At 39.7% G+C, this 17,701-nt stretch overlaps 1 protein-coding gene across 1 annotated transcript in view; it reads right to left on the bottom strand.

The window, feature by feature from the left end:
* The window catches only part of IGF2R (insulin like growth factor 2 receptor), a gene marked incomplete at its 5' end in the record, with an annotated part of 40,095 nt that extends 23,094 nt beyond the window's left edge, over positions 1-17,001 (bottom strand). The window contains 19 exons of the mRNA XM_010162516.1: positions 1,471-1,558; positions 1,919-2,097; positions 2,594-2,737; positions 3,299-3,466; positions 4,846-5,020; positions 5,670-5,771; positions 6,492-6,593; positions 7,639-7,818; positions 9,375-9,537; positions 9,954-10,069; positions 10,656-10,833; positions 11,819-11,966; positions 12,363-12,494; positions 13,410-13,556; positions 13,947-14,087; positions 14,394-14,558; positions 15,108-15,211; positions 16,509-16,689; positions 16,839-17,001. Coding sequence (XP_010160818.1) covers positions 1,471-1,558; positions 1,919-2,097; positions 2,594-2,737; positions 3,299-3,466; positions 4,846-5,020; positions 5,670-5,771; positions 6,492-6,593; positions 7,639-7,818; positions 9,375-9,537; positions 9,954-10,069; positions 10,656-10,833; positions 11,819-11,966; positions 12,363-12,494; positions 13,410-13,556; positions 13,947-14,087; positions 14,394-14,558; positions 15,108-15,211; positions 16,509-16,689; positions 16,839-17,001 — 2,776 coding nt within the window. The remainder of the gene's footprint in view (positions 1-1,470; positions 1,559-1,918; positions 2,098-2,593; positions 2,738-3,298; positions 3,467-4,845; positions 5,021-5,669; positions 5,772-6,491; positions 6,594-7,638; positions 7,819-9,374; positions 9,538-9,953; positions 10,070-10,655; positions 10,834-11,818; positions 11,967-12,362; positions 12,495-13,409; positions 13,557-13,946; positions 14,088-14,393; positions 14,559-15,107; positions 15,212-16,508; positions 16,690-16,838) is intronic.
* Between the last annotated feature and the right edge of the window lie 700 nt (positions 17,002-17,701).

Genomic DNA, 17,701 nt, shown 5'->3' with positions numbered 1-17,701 from the left:
ACAATTTAGTATCTATGAACCATGCCAAATACACTTAGCACACTTAAGAATTAATGGCACAAATAGGACCACAAAAATGAGTAGTGGGCACTTTGGGGCAGTGACATTGAAGAACCATTTTAATTCAGATAAGCAGCTCATTTTGGGAAGTCACCAATATCTAGAATTATGAGACTAAGCTACAAATGGAACATTTCTTTTGTAACTGTCGCTAAAGCAAGATGTAAGAGTCACACTGTAGTTCAAAAACTACCTCAAAGTGGTCTCACAGGTTCTTTCTTCAGCCATACTGAAGGTTAAGTGCAGAATCAGAGACACTATGTCCAGCACTTGCTTAATTACCTGGAAAGAATAGCGAGGTCACAAGGCCAAAGCAAAAGTGTCCTAGACGTCAGTCTTGTATCTTTTTAACAACTATGAAGTTTGCCAATTTAGGAAATAATTGAACATAGGAAGTGTTAGCTACAGCTTACAGGTCTACCAAGATGTACACAGAAAAGGTTGGGAAAATTCTAGTTTTGTGAGTCTAATCAGTTGATACACATCAGTAACTTTAGAACTGAGGACTTGATCAGCAGCAAAGTGATTGTTTGCTCAATATTCTGTAGCTTTAAAAAAAAAAAAAATCAGATTGTATCACATGATTATTATGCTCCCCTCAATCATGCAACAAGTTGGTACCAAGTTAAAGACATCACATTAGGTTCCCTCCCTTCAAAACCACAACTCTTGTCACCAGTATCCTGCACAGTAATTGTGTGCTACAGAGCAGTAGCTTGTAAACATTCCTCTTATGCCACATGAGATCACTGGCAGTTTCAATAATGCCTAGGACTGTTGTGACAGATCTTGTACAGGAAGTCTGTATGTTTTATAAGGCATTATCTACAAGTTGCAAACAAAGCCTGCAAGGGCAGAGAAGATATCTGCACACTAAACTTGCCACTTAAGAGCAAATGGAGTACCAGAACTAGAACCTGTGATTCCTTCTTGCATGTCCTGGAATCAACTGTAAACTCTGATACTCTCCCCACTGGTCTCTACCCCATTGTCTAACAAGGGTTAGGTTTACAGTATAGTTTCCAGTCTTCAGTGAGGGACAGGGAATGACTTGCCAGGCACAGAATCAACTGCCTTCTCATGAAACCTGATGCTTTAAGATTCACAAGACATTAGCAAGTCTGCCTGTGATTTAACAAGGTAGTACTATGATTCGTCAGAGACAGCATTATTACTTTAGCTTCTTTTTTTCCCTACATAGGGAAGTACATTTGCCTGTCATCCTAAATTGTACTTTTAATGTCAGATGTGACTCTTCATTGGCTTAAAGCTCAGAAGAGACAGTCCTCCACAAGCCAGCACCTTTTACAGAAAGATTCACAGGGCAAGAAACAAACACAGCTTCACTAAGTATTTACTTCTTATACAGATTTTTTTTTGATATTTTAAAGCTCATATAACTACACTTACCTTCTGCTTTGTGAACAGGACATGCTGCCAAGGTTCTCCAAACAAACACGAACTCACAGTCATCCTCTTGCTCGAACACCGGCGATCCCTACAGAAAAGAGACAAATAAAGGAGGCTTACTAACAATTACATTGCAAGTCTCAAAACATATATGCAGAATAATTTTTTATTGCACTTGCACAGTTTAAGATCTCTATTATCAAATTTCAGTACTCATTTTCAGCAGAGAGCTGCTTTTGGTGGCTTCACAGGATTCCACAGAGTTCACTGTTGTTTTCCTATGGGCTCAGGAAAGCAGTCGTACAGAGACACAAGCAAAAAGCTTGTATACAAGACACTACTTTTTAGAACCAGTCTCCCCATTCCAAGAGGAATAAACACTACCTATTTTGTTATATAAGTCCAAGCTCTAAAATTCCCATTAATAACAACTGGTACAGAAAATTACCATTGTTTGATCACACTGGAAGATAATACGTGTAGAATAACGCTGCTTATCTTTGCATGTGTCACCATTCAAGTAGATAATGCTTAACGACCCATCAGTAGCGGCCTGTGGGTTTATCTGAATGACTCCAAGGTTCTTGCTTTTGTCAGCATATTTCACACAAGATCCTATGGCACCACCTACAGGAAAAAGAAAGAGCCTGTATTTTAGTTCAAAGCTTTTACAACTAGGGTTAATTTTATTGTAAAATAACATAATGGAGTAGTTTTAAGAGAGCTTTAAGCATTAAAGTAGGTTGTCTCAAACTCCTGAAGCAGAACACAACAAAAGTGTTTTCATAAATACAGTTAGAGACATTGTGTGCCTAAATACTTCGAGGAATAGAACAAGTTACTGTCCTGCATTCACTGAAATCTTTAAAACTGCTCTAACTTATCTGCTTCCACAGACTGACAGAAGACTACAGCAACAGGTTAAATAAATCAAACCAGCTAGAAGTGTAATAAGAAAGTCTGTTTATTATACCCTTGACATACCTCACTCCAGTCTATGCAAGTTCAGTGACTGAACAGGCAGAATTCAATAAATCCTACTAAAATAACCAAGGATGTCATTCTGCATATAAGGTCTTGCATCAGAAGTCACAGGTTAAGAAATGTTTGCCACTTGGCTTACCAGGGCATCCTGGCACATAGGGCAAAGGCTTGCAGACATTCAAGAAAAATGTTCGACTCTTTGCTTCCTTTGAAGTATCTATAGCAACCCATGGTTCACCCTCTTTGCTCAAGTCACTTAAGTCATACTCATTGCCAGCAGCATCTGAAAGAGATGTGGTACATACAGTAAGCTGAAAGATGACCTATTAGATACTTGCAGCAGTACTGGGTTTGAAATGATACCAGTTTCACTGATGGATACATATAATTCAAAGTAATTTTCAGAATCACATTAGATATCCACTGAGAGAAGGTACGGTTGCCATAAAAAAAGTCACTATACCGAATGTACAACAGAGTTCTCTTGACAGTTACTCCACAATTCACAGGTGCAATTTTCCAGAGGCCAACAGTAAATTAACCCATTTTCTTCAGAGTTGGGCAGTAGCAGCACCCAGTTATGATAACGATTGACAGTTTTCAAAATAATCATTGGCTCTCGTCTGCAGCACTGTGTTCTACATAAGCTTCTTGCCTGTCTTTGTAAGTTGTCTTCTTCAAACAACTTCTCTCCTCTCCCTCTACTCTATCTTCTATAAAGACTTCAAGTCTTACAAGTATTTTCACATGTGTATTCTTAAAGCCCTCCTCCGTAGAAATTTGCTGTTCAATTAATGCTTCCAACATTTGTTGGACAGAGCCCACCCAAATTCCAGGTACTTACCTGTAACCTGGCAGTCTACAGGAGCAGGAGCACAGGCCAGAGCTGTGTGAAACTCAAAAAAAGTATCATGGATGTTCAGCATGCTGTTTATCTCTTCACGCACAAACTTAAGCTCTCCAGGATATGAATCATTACAAATGAAAGTCACTGTGAACGTGTCTGATGTTCCTGTAAAAAAAAAAACAAAAAAAAACCCAAAACTTACCTGCTGCTGGTTCACTCAGGAATATTTGAATTTAAATTCAAGCTAACACGTGACTTTAAAATTTTCCTAACTGTTTATTATTACCAACTGCTTCAAGGAAAACACTACCTTATTGTTTGTGGGTTTTTTAACTGTAAATACACAAGCTTTCTTTAAAGACCTGTCCTAAATTGTCTAGCAGCCACAACTGTCTCTCCAAATGGGAGACCACAATGCCTTGATACATTTCAAGAGCATAATTACCTTCACTGAACTGTGCTTCCTAGGTCTGTACCATGATATATTTGAAGAAAAAGAAAATCTATCAAACATTGTCAGCTGTACCAGCAACCTCTAAATTACATCAAACATAGCAAAGACTTGGATTTGAGGGCTTGTTTGTAAGAAGTTCAGTGTAATGACTGCAGAACAAGTGATAGTGATACCATTTAAGCAGCATACGTTAAGTTCTGTTTAGTCATCTTTTCCACAACCCACCAGAAAGAGTAGAATTATGGGGGAGAGGAGTATTTCTCATCAGTGTATCCTGGTGTTAGCAAAATGGTAGAAGCTCTCACAGCAAAATACACGAGAGCTCAATCACTTGTTTCCTGTTGCGTATCATGTACAAAAACATCACGACTGGAAAAATAAGAGATATCACCATAGCAATTTGTACAGAAGACAAACATGCAGGAGTATCTGAGGTTCCTGAATCCAAAATCCTGTTTTTCTAAAAACCTTTTGTTGTTAAGGTGTCACATGCCTTTCCACAAAAACTTGGTTTCAGTACAGTTGGATTTAAAATCTAAAAGCTAGATATATGGTTTTCATTAGTCTTACCTGTGAAACAGACTTAAATTCATGAAGTAGGAATACATGAGATTCCAGAGCACTTATTCAAGAAATTCCACATTAAGAGAGTATAAGTCTAATGAATGTGACCTTTCAGATATGAAACAACTTTAGAGAGCATTGTTCATAAAACTGAAGTTTAAAGCAATGACTTCACTTAGAAAAACAGCCAGAGTTCATTTTGTTTGTTTTCCTAATTTGACTATCCATTTCTCCATGCAAGGAGCAATATTTTTCATTTACTCAGTAAGGAAAAAAAAAAAAATCCTGTACTGTATTTGGACTCTTTCCACGAGTTTTGAAATGCATATGTATTACTGAAAACTGAGCCATTACCATTCTACATAATTTGATTCCTTCCTAAAATTTTCATATGAACTAGCTTAAGTGACTAACACCAAGCCCAGCAGGCATTAGTACACGATCAAAGGAAGGAATAAAGACCACTCACAGGAAGTTTGTGCAATATCAGCATTATCCATTTCCACTGCATATTTCCTGAACTCACCCGACTGCACGTGAAGAGGACCTCTGTAGGTAAGAGATATAAATCCTTCAGCAGACAGATACAGGGTTTTGTCCAATTCCACCAGCCTCACCGATGTAAGGTTTTCTGCTTCACATCCAGCAGCTATTTTGCCATTGATTTTACCACAGTCTGGCATAGGTCCACAAATGTTTAGCTAGAAGTTTTGAAAACATGTACACAGTATTAACTGCATGAGAAAAAACAGGTTCACATAGCCATTTCTAGATCAGTAAAACTCACTTGTCAAGAACTACTTCAAACAGCATGAAATGTCTGTCATTTTCAGACTGCAAGACAACCAACTATAATACAGGAACAATATCCTCCACCTTCAGCTTACAGGGTCCACAAATTCTCCCCACTAGAAGTACAGGATGTAGTTTAGCAAGTTTATTCTTAGACTAAAACACACTATGGTAGTATCAGACAGCCTAGGACTACTGATACATGCAGATCGCATTAAGAACACCGATATGGACACATTAAATCCCTTTCCAGGCTTCCATTTCTTCAGCACCAACTGATAAACTGGTATTACACAACAGAGTCCATAACTGGAAAACCATGCATTAGCCTTGAAAGCATGGCTGCCTCATGTTTGCTAATAACCAGAAGTACAATGCTTTTAAACCCATCTGAGATGAATCAAGCCATCTTCCATTCCTTCCCTCAAGCACAGCACTTTCCTGCCAACTCAAATTTCATAAGAGGACTGAGTCAAAGCTCCATTGCTCACTAAGCAAGACTGGAAAAACGCAACAGCAGCATCCATAAGCAACAGATTGTGCAGTCAGAATCCTTACCAAGAACTTCTTCCCAATGCCAGTAGCCATGTAGCCTTTTCCAGAAGCCAATGGCTGCAGATTGAACAGAAAGCCAGTGTTTGGGTCTCGAACAGAGCAGGACTGGAAAAAAAAAAAAAAAAAAAAAAAAAGAATTTTGACAGCATTATTTTCTCCTCCTGCATTTCTTCTGTTTTACCTCTGACTTGTTTACAGAGCCAAAGTAGCTATTTACACAAATTCTGAGCCTGTGTACCAACCAGCAACTTAATTTGGACAAACAGCACACAGCTCTGGCAGTAGCAACACTTTATTCAATTCTTTTGCACAGTTGTTCATCAGCCACATACCAACATATCAAAGTGCAATTTAACAGATGATATCTATCAGGTTAGCTAAGAGCAAGGATATTTTAATTGAGGGTTGTTTCCACATTCATGTGTTTATGTTGAGATCTGTAAAGTAGAAGCAACTGTGTATCTTAGTGTTAAAAAAAAAAAAAAGTGCCTCATTTGACAAACCATACACAAACAAGGACAATATATATCCTCACATATAAACTCAGTTTTACAAGCAACCTTTTAAAGGAATTAAATGTTCAGTGCCACAGCAAGTAAGTCGTTTGAGAGAGAGTGCACTTGAATGCTTTGGTCAGAAGTTATGCATTTCAGGAACACTTCCAAGATGAAAGCAATAAGATATCACAAGACTTCATCATGATCAACTTCAGACTTCACTGCAGTCAGTCTGCTCCAAGAGTCATTTAAACACAGTAACCAGAAGTGTTAGAAAATAAAATAGTACATTAAGACTATGAATACAGTTATGTCCCCCCCTTCTCACCTGAGAATCATCTTTTGTTTCCTTGATTGGACAAGCAGCCTCAGTTTCCCATAAGAATGTGGCCACACATTCCTGAATAGCTATAAACCGTGGGCTGCTACTCTGGAAACAGATTGCAGAGAGAAGATCAAAGTGTAACAGCCAACACCTCACGTTTGAGATTCCACTTTATGAGAAAGTGTCAGGTTCTTCTAAAAGACTTCACTACAAATGCTCACAATTCCCACCCTGCTTCCCTCTCCCCTATTTATTTTGAGGTCAGCACTGAAAAACTTTGTCTAGTTAAACACTTAGCATGTTATAAACTTTAGTAAAGAACTGCATCTGTCATCTAAATACTCAGATTAAATTCGATACTGAATCTAGACATGCATAACCAGACCTTGCCTCAGTCTAAGCTTTGAAGAGTTTTGGGGTATAATGCATAGTCTACTATAAAAATAAATTAAAAAAAAAAAAGTAAAAATCAATCAACACAAAATTCTGTCAGCTGAGGTAACAAGGTAGCAGGAGTATTAATTATACATGCTTCATTTCAGTGTTTTCAGGCAAAAGCAAAGCAGTTCATAACTGCTCCAAGTCACAGATTTTCACCATACTACTTAGGCTGAAGATCATGTGAGTGAAGGGAGCAAGACCTGCAGATTCAAAAACCAGCAAGAACAAGTCTAGGCAAGCTTCAGTCTAACAATCCCCTCAGGATAAACTTCAGTGTGTGGAGGTGTATCAGCAAAAACTTTATAGATTTAAGAACTCCTCTAGAATCAACAAGCTACAGAGGATGAAGAACTTAAGCTTGAAGATCCACTTTACAATATTCTTCCTCTTCAGAGGGTCTGCAATGTTTGCACGCACAACTCCTTAATCTTAAATACCTGTGTGTTTTTCATGCTAATTAGACTTAGTCTGACTGTCCACTGAGGCTGTTAGTTTTTAACTAGTTCCTGTTTATGATAAAATACTAAGTCTGAGACACACACTTCTCTAGCATCTAAGTCAGCTTTGTTTCCACATGTCTATTCTATTTCCTCAGGAAGTCTCCCTTGTCATGAATCTGCTATACACTATACATCTTCATGTAGCTTCATGTTATATGATAGAAAACCTACTGTGATGAAGTAACGACTGAAAGATCATTCATCCTTACAAGAGTGCCCCTGGAACAGATGAAGTGGATGGTGGTGGTATAAGTAGTTTTCTTCCCATCAGCATCCATGCACACAGAGCCATTTGCATAGGTTAGAAAAACATGTCCAGGTCTTTCAACTACTAGTTCTTTGCTGGCCACACCAAGATTACTAATAGAGGTGACTTCAGAGTAAGAATCCTAGAAATAAAGACAAGCATGTCAGCAATTCTAAACTTAAGTGAGGAGTTACAGTCAAAAAGAAGAAAATACCAACCGCAATAATCTTCTATACGGAATTTTATCTTGAGAGTTTTGAAGATAAAGAAAAGTGTAGAGATCCCCCTACATTTCTCCCCCATTCTGTACTTGAGTTTCACATATTTAACAGACAAGCTCCACAAGCAGTCATAGGGGGTTTTTTTGTTGTTTTTATTTTTAGTACAACAAGGTGCCTGTAGTGCCTCACAACAGCTGTCCTCATCTAACTAGGTTACACAGCTTGGCAATTTAGGGAGGTGTAGGCCTCATGCACAGTAAGTACTATTTAATTTGTACAGTTCTTTGAAACACTGTATGTGGAAGCCTCCAGGCAGTCTTAGAATTGACCTCAGGGATCTGACATGCTTAGCAAAGCCTAAAAAGCACTAGCAAGAAACTGAGCATTAGAACAACAGTAGTTGCTACTACCAAGGTCCAAATTCATCTTCACTTCTGCAAAATAACTGGTGTTTCCTAAAACTATTTTAAGTTAGGAAGAGCAAACAGAAGAACAGACCTGCAGAGCAGTTCTGTCCAGAAAGAATTCTGCCTTTTTTAAAACTCTGCATTTAGGCTGACTCTGTGTGCTCACTTTTTACTGCAGTGTCTTCAGCAACCAAGTAATGAAGTCCTAATGTGTCTCCACATATAAAATAAGTAGCTTTACTCAACAAGGACTAATGCAAGCACAGAGAACTAGTAATATTTAGCTCAAATGCCACGATGGTGATTCCAATCCCTAATAGTCTGTGATTCTGTGATGGTGATGTACAGATTTAGTCACTCAGACATCCTCTTCAACAGTATGGAGACAAGGTGTTCTATCTGTTTTACAGAAGGAATTAGTACAGGTTGGTGAGCTTCTAGTTCCATTTCACCCTACAGCTTTGAGCAGCGCTGAAGCCAGGCCTTGGGCAAAGTACCCACCCAGTTTGTCAGCACAAACAGTCCCATGATAAATTGTTACACTTGGGAGATACAGAAGTAGAAGTCCGTAACCATCACCTCTTTTTTTTTTTTTGGGGGTTTTTTGGGGGGGGGGCTCAACTTCTGCCTGATCTACTCAAAACCAAAGAGAACTCAGAGGGAGGTGGCAAAGAATCTTTAAAAACCATTTCTTCCACAGTGCAATCTAAAACAAGCCAGAAGCGAGACAATATCCAGGAGAGTATCCTGTTCCTAAAGCAATGCTAGGAGTCTCTGAGATAGCAGCAGTTTACACAGAAGAGATGCAGTTCATCTGCCTCTGCAACACAGGACAAAGAACCACACATGTCAAACACCACACTGGTACACATGTAAAAATCAAAGCTTTGATCTTTGAAGAGGTGGACAGGAGGTCTACTATTCTGCAACGATTATGCCAACATTACACATACACAGAATACGACTGTATTTTGCACAAAGAAGTCATAATTCATGTGCCTATCTTGCACACACCTTAATCTCACTCACTTGGCAAACCAACTCTGAGCTGGGATAGAGAGGCTACTCACATGATCATGCTGATATTTCATCTGACAGACAGATGCTCGCCGGTCACATCCTGGGACAGCAATCAGCGGTCGACAGATGTTTATGTAGTATTTCTTGCGCTCACTTGGTCTTGAATTATCCATAGCATACCAGTTTTCACCTCTCTTCTCAGATTTTGCCAAGCTGAGTAGGAAGAGAAAGTTCTACGCTAGGAACGCACATTCTTCATAGTTTCTCTAGCATCCTCCACCAGTCTTGAGAAACAGAGCAACTGTAAGGCATTTCAGAATAACTTTTCCCCTTATTTTTAAGCGTTATAATTAAAAAGAATACTCCTAAGAAGTAGAGCACAGTTGACAAAGTAGTAAGATTTTATTAAGCAAAACCATCCCAAAAAGTCAACTTACATCTTAGGAGGCAAGACAATGTACTAGAGGGGAATACTGTCTTCATTTCAAGACACTTGCAGTTAAGATTGTCACAACAGATGAAGTTTCTAGTGCTGTCTCCACAGGAAACCAACATCATCCAGTGCTAAGCTATCAGCCAGAACACTAACCTAGAATAGCTAAGCCATGTTGTACATGTTACTTTCCTACCTTGACAAGTCATATTGGTCCATGGTGTTGGGATCAGTCACAACACATTCCAGTGGCATTTCGGGACAAGCATATTCAGTGTACCACCTGAAGTTGTAGGTATAGTTATCTTCTATCTAAAAACCAGCAGAATAGGTCAGTAGGCTTTCCACACGAAATACTCACAACTCAAAGCTACTCCTGTATATGTTAAGCTTTAGTTATTTCCCCTTGGCTTTGGGATACAACTTTTTAGACCGATTTGTGTAGGTCTGGTTTGTTGCAGATCTCGTAACTTGCCGTGTCACCAAAAATACTCTTTCCAAAACTAACAGAACCAGAGCAACTAGGGCAATGTAACTGCTGTCTGCTGCGTTACAGGACACACACAGTCCTACCACTGGTTACTTCTCGGCCAATTTGGGTTTTTTCAGCTAGAAATACAATATGGTCAAAAGCACTGGTAATTACATAGCCCAGACACTAGAGAAGAGCAAAGTCAGAATCTGGATCCAGGTGAGCAGCTTACTGTTCAGCGGTCAAGACAAGCTTTATGGCTGCAAGAAGAAGCAGATATACCAAGAGAAGTAACTATTTTTCTTAGTCTGCTTTATAGACACTGGATATTTCCATCCATGCATCTCTGTTTGCACTGGCCTAGCAGCAATTATTGTCAGGATTTTGGGATGGAGATCCTTCCCTTCTTCATATAGAACTTCTTACCTGATATTCAGGCTGACCTGTTCCAGCCTGACGGTCACACAGGAAAGTTATAAGGGTAGATCGCTGTGTTTTCTTTTCATCATTGTATGCTGTACCATTTTTGTAGGTCAACTGAATCAGACCATCATAATATGTAAGTCTGGAACTGGGCAATCCAAGACTCCACCACTGATCCTTACTAGAAAAGAAAAGGTGGGCTTTGAGACTGAACAGAATGCAAAATTAATTCTGTCTTTGAGAGAAGTCTTACAAGTAGTAATCACACTGGTACACTTATGGAAGGCACCATAATAAGACAAAAGAATTAAGCAAGGTTGACTAGATATAAGTGAGCTAGGATGAACAGAATGCCGCCAAAAGGAAATTTAAAACATGAACAAGTGTCCTTCTTTAGAAAGGAAAGGAAGTTGTACCTTGCTTAGATATCTAGAAAACTTTAGCACTCCCTTCTCTAGAAGAGAGACTGAAATATCAAGTTCCCATTCTCCGGAGTAGAATTCAAACTGTAGACACCCTAATGCTGGGCTCAAACTGTTTCCATGCAAACACATGTGGACAGTGAAGACCTAGCACTACAAAAGAGCAACTCTTCTCACTCAGGGACGAAAACTGCGCTCACATGTTCTTGGCTCGGGACCAGCTTTGGTTCAGGGGGGTTTCTTTACTCTGACTTAACACTGGCTCCATCAGACCTAGCCTGACCACTTTCCCCTAAAGAACATTTTTAGTGTCTGCAGTGAACTCTCTTTGGCTGGAGAGTAACTCAGAGCCAACTCAAGTACAGCTGCATGTGTTTGTGCAGCAGTGCTTCTTTAGGCCAGCTCTTGGAATCTAGCTGACCCTGAATCCAAATTGTAGGTTGGCTTAATACAGCAGCAGCAGTTAATCTACAGTTTACAGTCCCTATGGGAAACATAAGGGGGAGCAACTGACACACGCATTCCATCTCAAAAACTAGCTTAAGCAAGATTACATATGTGTGCACTTTGCTTGAAACAGCTGGCAGCATAATTACTGCACTACTAAATAATATTTTACATGCAAATTACCTGAATCTATCACAAGCAGCACAATAATTATTTTACATGCAAATTATTCACCGTTACACACAGACAACACATCACACAACAAGAGGTCTATTACAAACAGAACTAGTTACTCACTTTTGTGTTACTTGGCATGCTGCTGATTTTGTGTGACACAACTCATCGGGCACACTGCCACAGACGCTTATGTAAAACAAGTATCCAGCAGTATTAACTATATAATGCTCATTTTTCTTGGCCAGAGGTGACAAATCAAAAGAGAAACCTAAACAGGAAGGAATAAACCTTATCAGTTTAATTTATTTCTGCCATCTCTCACAGGTTTTGATTCTGCAAGTCAGAGAGCTAGTTCACTTCCCCCCCTCCTTCCATGTAATTATTGTTCCAAAAACATTTTGGACATAGTAAAAGCATGTTTTCTTTATATTTACTACAGTAAAATGCACATTACACCTATTTTCCTCCACACATACTAGGGGAATATTAAGCTCGTGTTGTTCTGATCTTCCATATACACATACTTAAAACTGCTGTGCTCAAATGTTGTGGGTGCTTAGGCTTAGGCTGAACTCACTTTGTTCTTGTGTACCAAAAGGACTCAGCGTTGTGACACAAGTTGTGTCCCTCACGACCTGTCAATCTGCCGAACATAAATACATACCTGCCTGAGGATCAGAGACTTGACAATTATCTCCTTCAGTTTTAGACAGGACACATGCAGCAGCAGTATACCAATCAAATGTGTATAAGCATACACCCTCAGACATCAAGATTGGAGCACTTTCTAGATCACCTGGTATCACAAGAGCAATGTGTTACACACACAGACAGTCAGGCTGCCAAAAGGAACTATGAATTTAAGCCTAGGAACACTAACTCCTCCCCAACAGCAGACCAAGATAAATTGTTAAAGGACCTCTCCTCTGAAAATTAGGACTGAATAGAACCAAAAATTCCTCAGATAAGTTCTTTGCATCCTCCTCCCCAGAATAAAAATTTATTCCAGAGGTGAAGATGCACTGCTCAGTCTGTTCCCGAGTACTATCACACTCTTTGGGGGGAAAAAAAAGTTTACTTTGATACACAAACCTGGTGTTTTGCTACAAAGCAACAGCTTTATTAGGAAGTAGCGCATAACCTGACCCTAACAGCCAGCACACTTGGGAGGATTCAGCTTCCTCAGCCAGGGGTAGAGGAATACAGGTGTTTCATTTCCCTGAGAGATGGTTAAACTAGCACGCTATTATATGGAGATGAACAATAACAACTTCTGCAAATGCTTCTGCTTTTCGAAAACTGCAAGCAGTTTAGACACAAAACATACTTATTGGAAAAGAATGTTGAAGTATCTGATCTTGTTTCAGAACCAGTCTTTCCCATCAAGAAAATCTAGGGATAAAAAGTGCTTTGTATAGCTTCCAGGTATTTGTGGAGCTCTAAACATTTCAAAATACTTTTATCATATTTGGGAGAATCATAGTTCAAGACACTTACTCAAGGGTCTTTAAAGAGTACATGTATACAAGGTGAACAGAGCTAAATGCCTGCAACTACACTGCTGTTATCCTAGTAAATAAACGACAATGCTTCAGCTTTTGCATAAAAAGAAATAAAAGACAAAGGCACAATATTTCGTACTCATGCCTGGGCATATTAAATGGCCTCCAGTTTTTAGCCAGATCAGAGAACAGGGTGTTGATATTCTCACCTGGTTTGCACACTAGAGTGATGACAGTTTTGATTTTTTTGTTATCACCACATTTGTCTCCATTTGAATAGATAAGTTGAATATTTTCTCCAACCTTTATAGGAGAAGATACAAATGTTCCAAGATTCTTACTGTTGTTTTGTTTATCTGTAAAGACAGTAAACACATCACTTCTGTTTCCCTGGAAAGAAGTGAACTTTACACTATTAAGAGAATATTAGCTAGCCAAACAGAAAGTCTTTAAAAAGCTATGATTAGGACTTTGTTCTTAACCTCACCAAAACCATGCTATAAAGCCTGCAGAAGAGTGAAATACCATTCTTTAGTTAGAAAAGACTACTTGCATCATTTCTTCTAGAGTCTTTGGGAGCACAAGAGAAACATGCTCCTAACTTCTGTTTCCTTAAACAACGGAAGGCACTCAGGGCAGCCAATTCCAGTTGCAGAGGAAGTGCCAAGCGCCCGGAGCCTCAAAAAAACCACCCCAAAAAAAACCCAAAAACTAAAACAGGGAAAAAAAAAAAAAAAGTGACTCACCTACTGAACAAATAGCCGCATCATCTGGACAGCTGGAAGCTCCTCCTCTCTTCAGAACTTTATGGCAGACATTGATGTAATAATGTTTCCTCCCTAACTCCGAAAAGCTACTGTCCAGAGCTTCCCAGTTCTGGGCTAACTCTGAAATACAGGGGGTCATTAAGAACAAGTCATCCAGCTTAATTGTTCTAGCTTCTCCATGCCAAAATATCTTTTATCAGAAAAAAGGACCCACATTTAAACCACTTAAAGTGACAGCCACCAAGGCAGTCATGGATACAGCTACTTTCAGAAGGCACTCACTCCTTTTGGGATGAGGGAAGTGAACACTAGTACCCCAGAAATTTACTAAGAAAAGCAAAAGTTGATTAAAGTTCATCTAAAGAACTAGAGATGGCATGTAAACTCAGGACAAAAGTAACTGAAAGCTAGATTTCATTGCCATACCTGAGCTGCGGATCAGAGGTGACAAGTCATAGCGTTTTCTTTTATCAGCAACTCTACAAAGGAGATCTTCTTTCTCTTTAACACATGCATATTTTGTATCCCAAGTAAAAAAGTATGTGCAGTCCACTTCACCAGTAAACACTGGAGTTCCTCTACCATCATTACCTTAACATTGAATATGGATAAACAGATGTTAGGTTTCCAGTGGCAGAAGAGAAGAAAAGCAAGGAGACTTGAGGACTAGCAATGAGCACAGAAGATAAACATCCTTTTGCTACACAGGACTTGCCTTTGTGGTTTGTTTGGTTTTGTTTTGTTTTTTACTGTTGGCTAAGAAACAAGGCTCTTTTACACCTCAGTATTCTTGATCATCAGTGTAATGAAAATAGCAGTGCCCCTCCCTGGAAGTGTTTAAGGCCAGGCTGATGAGGTTTTGAGCAACCTGGTCTAGTGGAAGGTGTCCCTGCTGATGGCAGGGGGGTTGGAACTGGATGATCTTTAAGGTCCCTTCCAACCCAAACCATTCTATGATTCTTTGATTCTACTATGCAGCACAAAACAACCCTGCCAGCCACAGAAATTAGTGCTTACTCTAATAGTATTTATGCCTTGTGTTGGCTGTGGCTCAAAGCATGCATGCCTTTGAACATAAGGTCTATTAGCAAGCAGAGAAGTCAAATCCTGAGCAGAGTCATCACAGCTTGCTAAACTCACCTGCTGTTTCATTGCACTCAAAGTTTATGACAGTCATTCTCTGAAAGCCAGAACTACACGCATCCCCATTCGGATAAATTAAAGTGAGATCTCCATCAGAATATCTGAGGAAAAAAAGTCAGTTTCAGATAGGAACATGGGATCAGACACAATCACACAGTGTTCTTCACGTAACAGAAGCCACACTCTTCTTTATGTAATAATTGTCTCACTCTAAGGGGAAAAAAAAATGCTTGTTCAACATTAATACTGACATTTCTACTCAAAGGCTTGCACTCACTGATTTTTCTGACTACTTTTCATGAATTTGCATAAAGTTTAAAGAATGCTTTAAAGCTATTCCATCTTTGAACAGAACAGAATATCTGTGTTTTCAGTTAGAATACACCATTTCAGTTGGAAGGGACCTACAATGCTCATCTAGTCCATCCACCTGACCAACTCAGGGCTGACCAAGTTAAAGCCTGTTATGAAGGGCATTCTCAAAGTGCCTCAAACACTGACAGGCTTGGGGTATCAACCACCTCTCTAGGAAGCCTATTCCAGTGTTTGACCACTCCCTGGGTAAAGAAATGCTTCCTAATGTCCAGTCTAAACCTCCCATGGCACAGCTTCTAACCATTCCCACCCATCCTATCGCTGGATACCAGAGAGAAGAAATCAGTCCCTCCTTCTCCATGTCCCCTCCTCAGAAGGCTGTAGAGAACAATGCGGTCATCCCTCAGCCTCCTTTCCTCCAAAGGCCAAGTATCTGTTCCCATTAGTTTATTGCATTGCTATTTTTGCAGGTGGAAGAAGTCATACTTCCTGGAAGGTCACTCTGACAAGTCTGTCACATGCTGACAGACAGAATGGAAGACCATATCTCTGCTTTGCAATCTTACACAAACTATTGTCCCAGTAAGCCACTTGGGAATCCTGAAGTTTATAAACAAAACAAAACAAAAAAACCCAACACATCACCACACACCACCAACAACCAAAAAAAAAATATCCTGGACTTCAGTAGTCTTGGATATGATTAACACATGCTCTTGGAAAGGAAGCAGAGATGCTCTGATGCCCTCTTGTTGAGGACAGCTTCTAAAGCATCCAATTCTGATGCCACTTTACACACGAAACTCAAGGAGGGCAAGAGGCAACACAACACAATCTGCAATCCTGACACCAAAGTTCACAGAACTCTCTTCCCTGTATAGTCAATGGCCTCTACCAACCCCATCTGCTCCTTCATTTGCTAATGCTATTCTGATATGCTGTTAATATTTTTCTGTACAAAACTCAGCAAAAATACTTGCACTTTGTATCAAATATTGGTTACATGACAAATAAGGGCATCAAGTAAGGAAACAAGATCAGTCATTCAGACAAGTTAACAGGGCTTCTTTAGCCTTTACATACCTTAGGGTTTGGTTCTCATATCTTCCTGCCACTTTTTGTTGGTTATTTGAAGATTTTACTTGGCAAGATGAAGTGAAACCTGTGCTGTCCTTGCAGTTACCTGCAGCAGTTTTCCCACATACATTCAAGTAATAGTAATACTCTTCTTTGTCATCTTTGGCTAAATATGGTGTGACATAATCTGAATGAATAAGAAAGAGAGAAGTGTTCTAAAACACAGCACAACCGATGTAAAAAACCAAATACCTATAGAGGACATTTTTTCTTGTCTCCAAACACAGAACTGGAAACCTGGCTAGTCCCACCACAAAAGAAAAATAACGAGCTTACCTGGATATTGAGTAAGTGGACTTAAATCAATGGAGATATCATGTTGCTCATTAGTCAGAAGACAGCTCTTACTCTCCAGGTAATCCCTGTGACAGGCATACTCAGTAACCCACTCAATTTCATACCGGCAATTTGTTTTTGCTGTGAGTTTGGGACCTGCACTCTGAAACAGAGGTGAACAGAATTTAAATTACAAGTACAGAGACTTATTTGAAAGATAATCTTTAAAGCAAAGTATCACATTTGTTTAGGGTCAGTAATGACTCACTTCACCTGTCAATTGCTTAACAACCGCAAACATTGTCTCTGGCCTCTCAGAAATAGGTGTTGAGAAGAAAGCAAAACAGCTCTTATTAATGATGGGGCAGACTAGAATTCTAAACAGAGGCAAGGGAGCAGGTCAGCAGCAGTAACAGGACATTAAAAAGCACTCTTCCTTAACATGTTAGCAAAAGCAGAGAGATGTTAATGCAAATTGCTAAGCACAGCTTGAACTCTGCCTCAAAGAATCACAGCATGGTAGGGGTTGGAAGGGACCTCTGGACATCATCTAGTCCAACCCCCCTGTCAAAGCAAGTTCAGTTAGAGCAAGTTGCACAGGACTGTGACTGCATCCAGGTGGGTTTTGGATATCTCCAGAGAAGGAGACTCCACAACCTCTCTGGGCAGCCTGTTCCAGGGCTCTGTCACCCGCACAGTAAAGAAGTTTTTCCTCATGTTCAAGCAGAACCTCCTGTGTTCCAGCTTGTGCCTGTTGCCCCTTGTCCTACCACTGGCCACCACTGAAAAGAGTCTGGCCCCATTGTCTTGACACCCACTCTTTAGATATTTTTAAACATTGATAAGCTCCCCTCTCAGTCTTC

Source organism: Antrostomus carolinensis, unplaced genomic scaffold (assembly GCF_000700745.2).
Source record: "Antrostomus carolinensis isolate BGI_N321 unplaced genomic scaffold, ASM70074v2 scaffold922, whole genome shotgun sequence".
Classification (NCBI taxonomy): Eukaryota; Metazoa; Chordata; class Aves; order Caprimulgiformes; family Caprimulgidae; genus Antrostomus; species Antrostomus carolinensis.
This window is presented reverse-complemented; position numbering and strand designations above follow the sequence as displayed.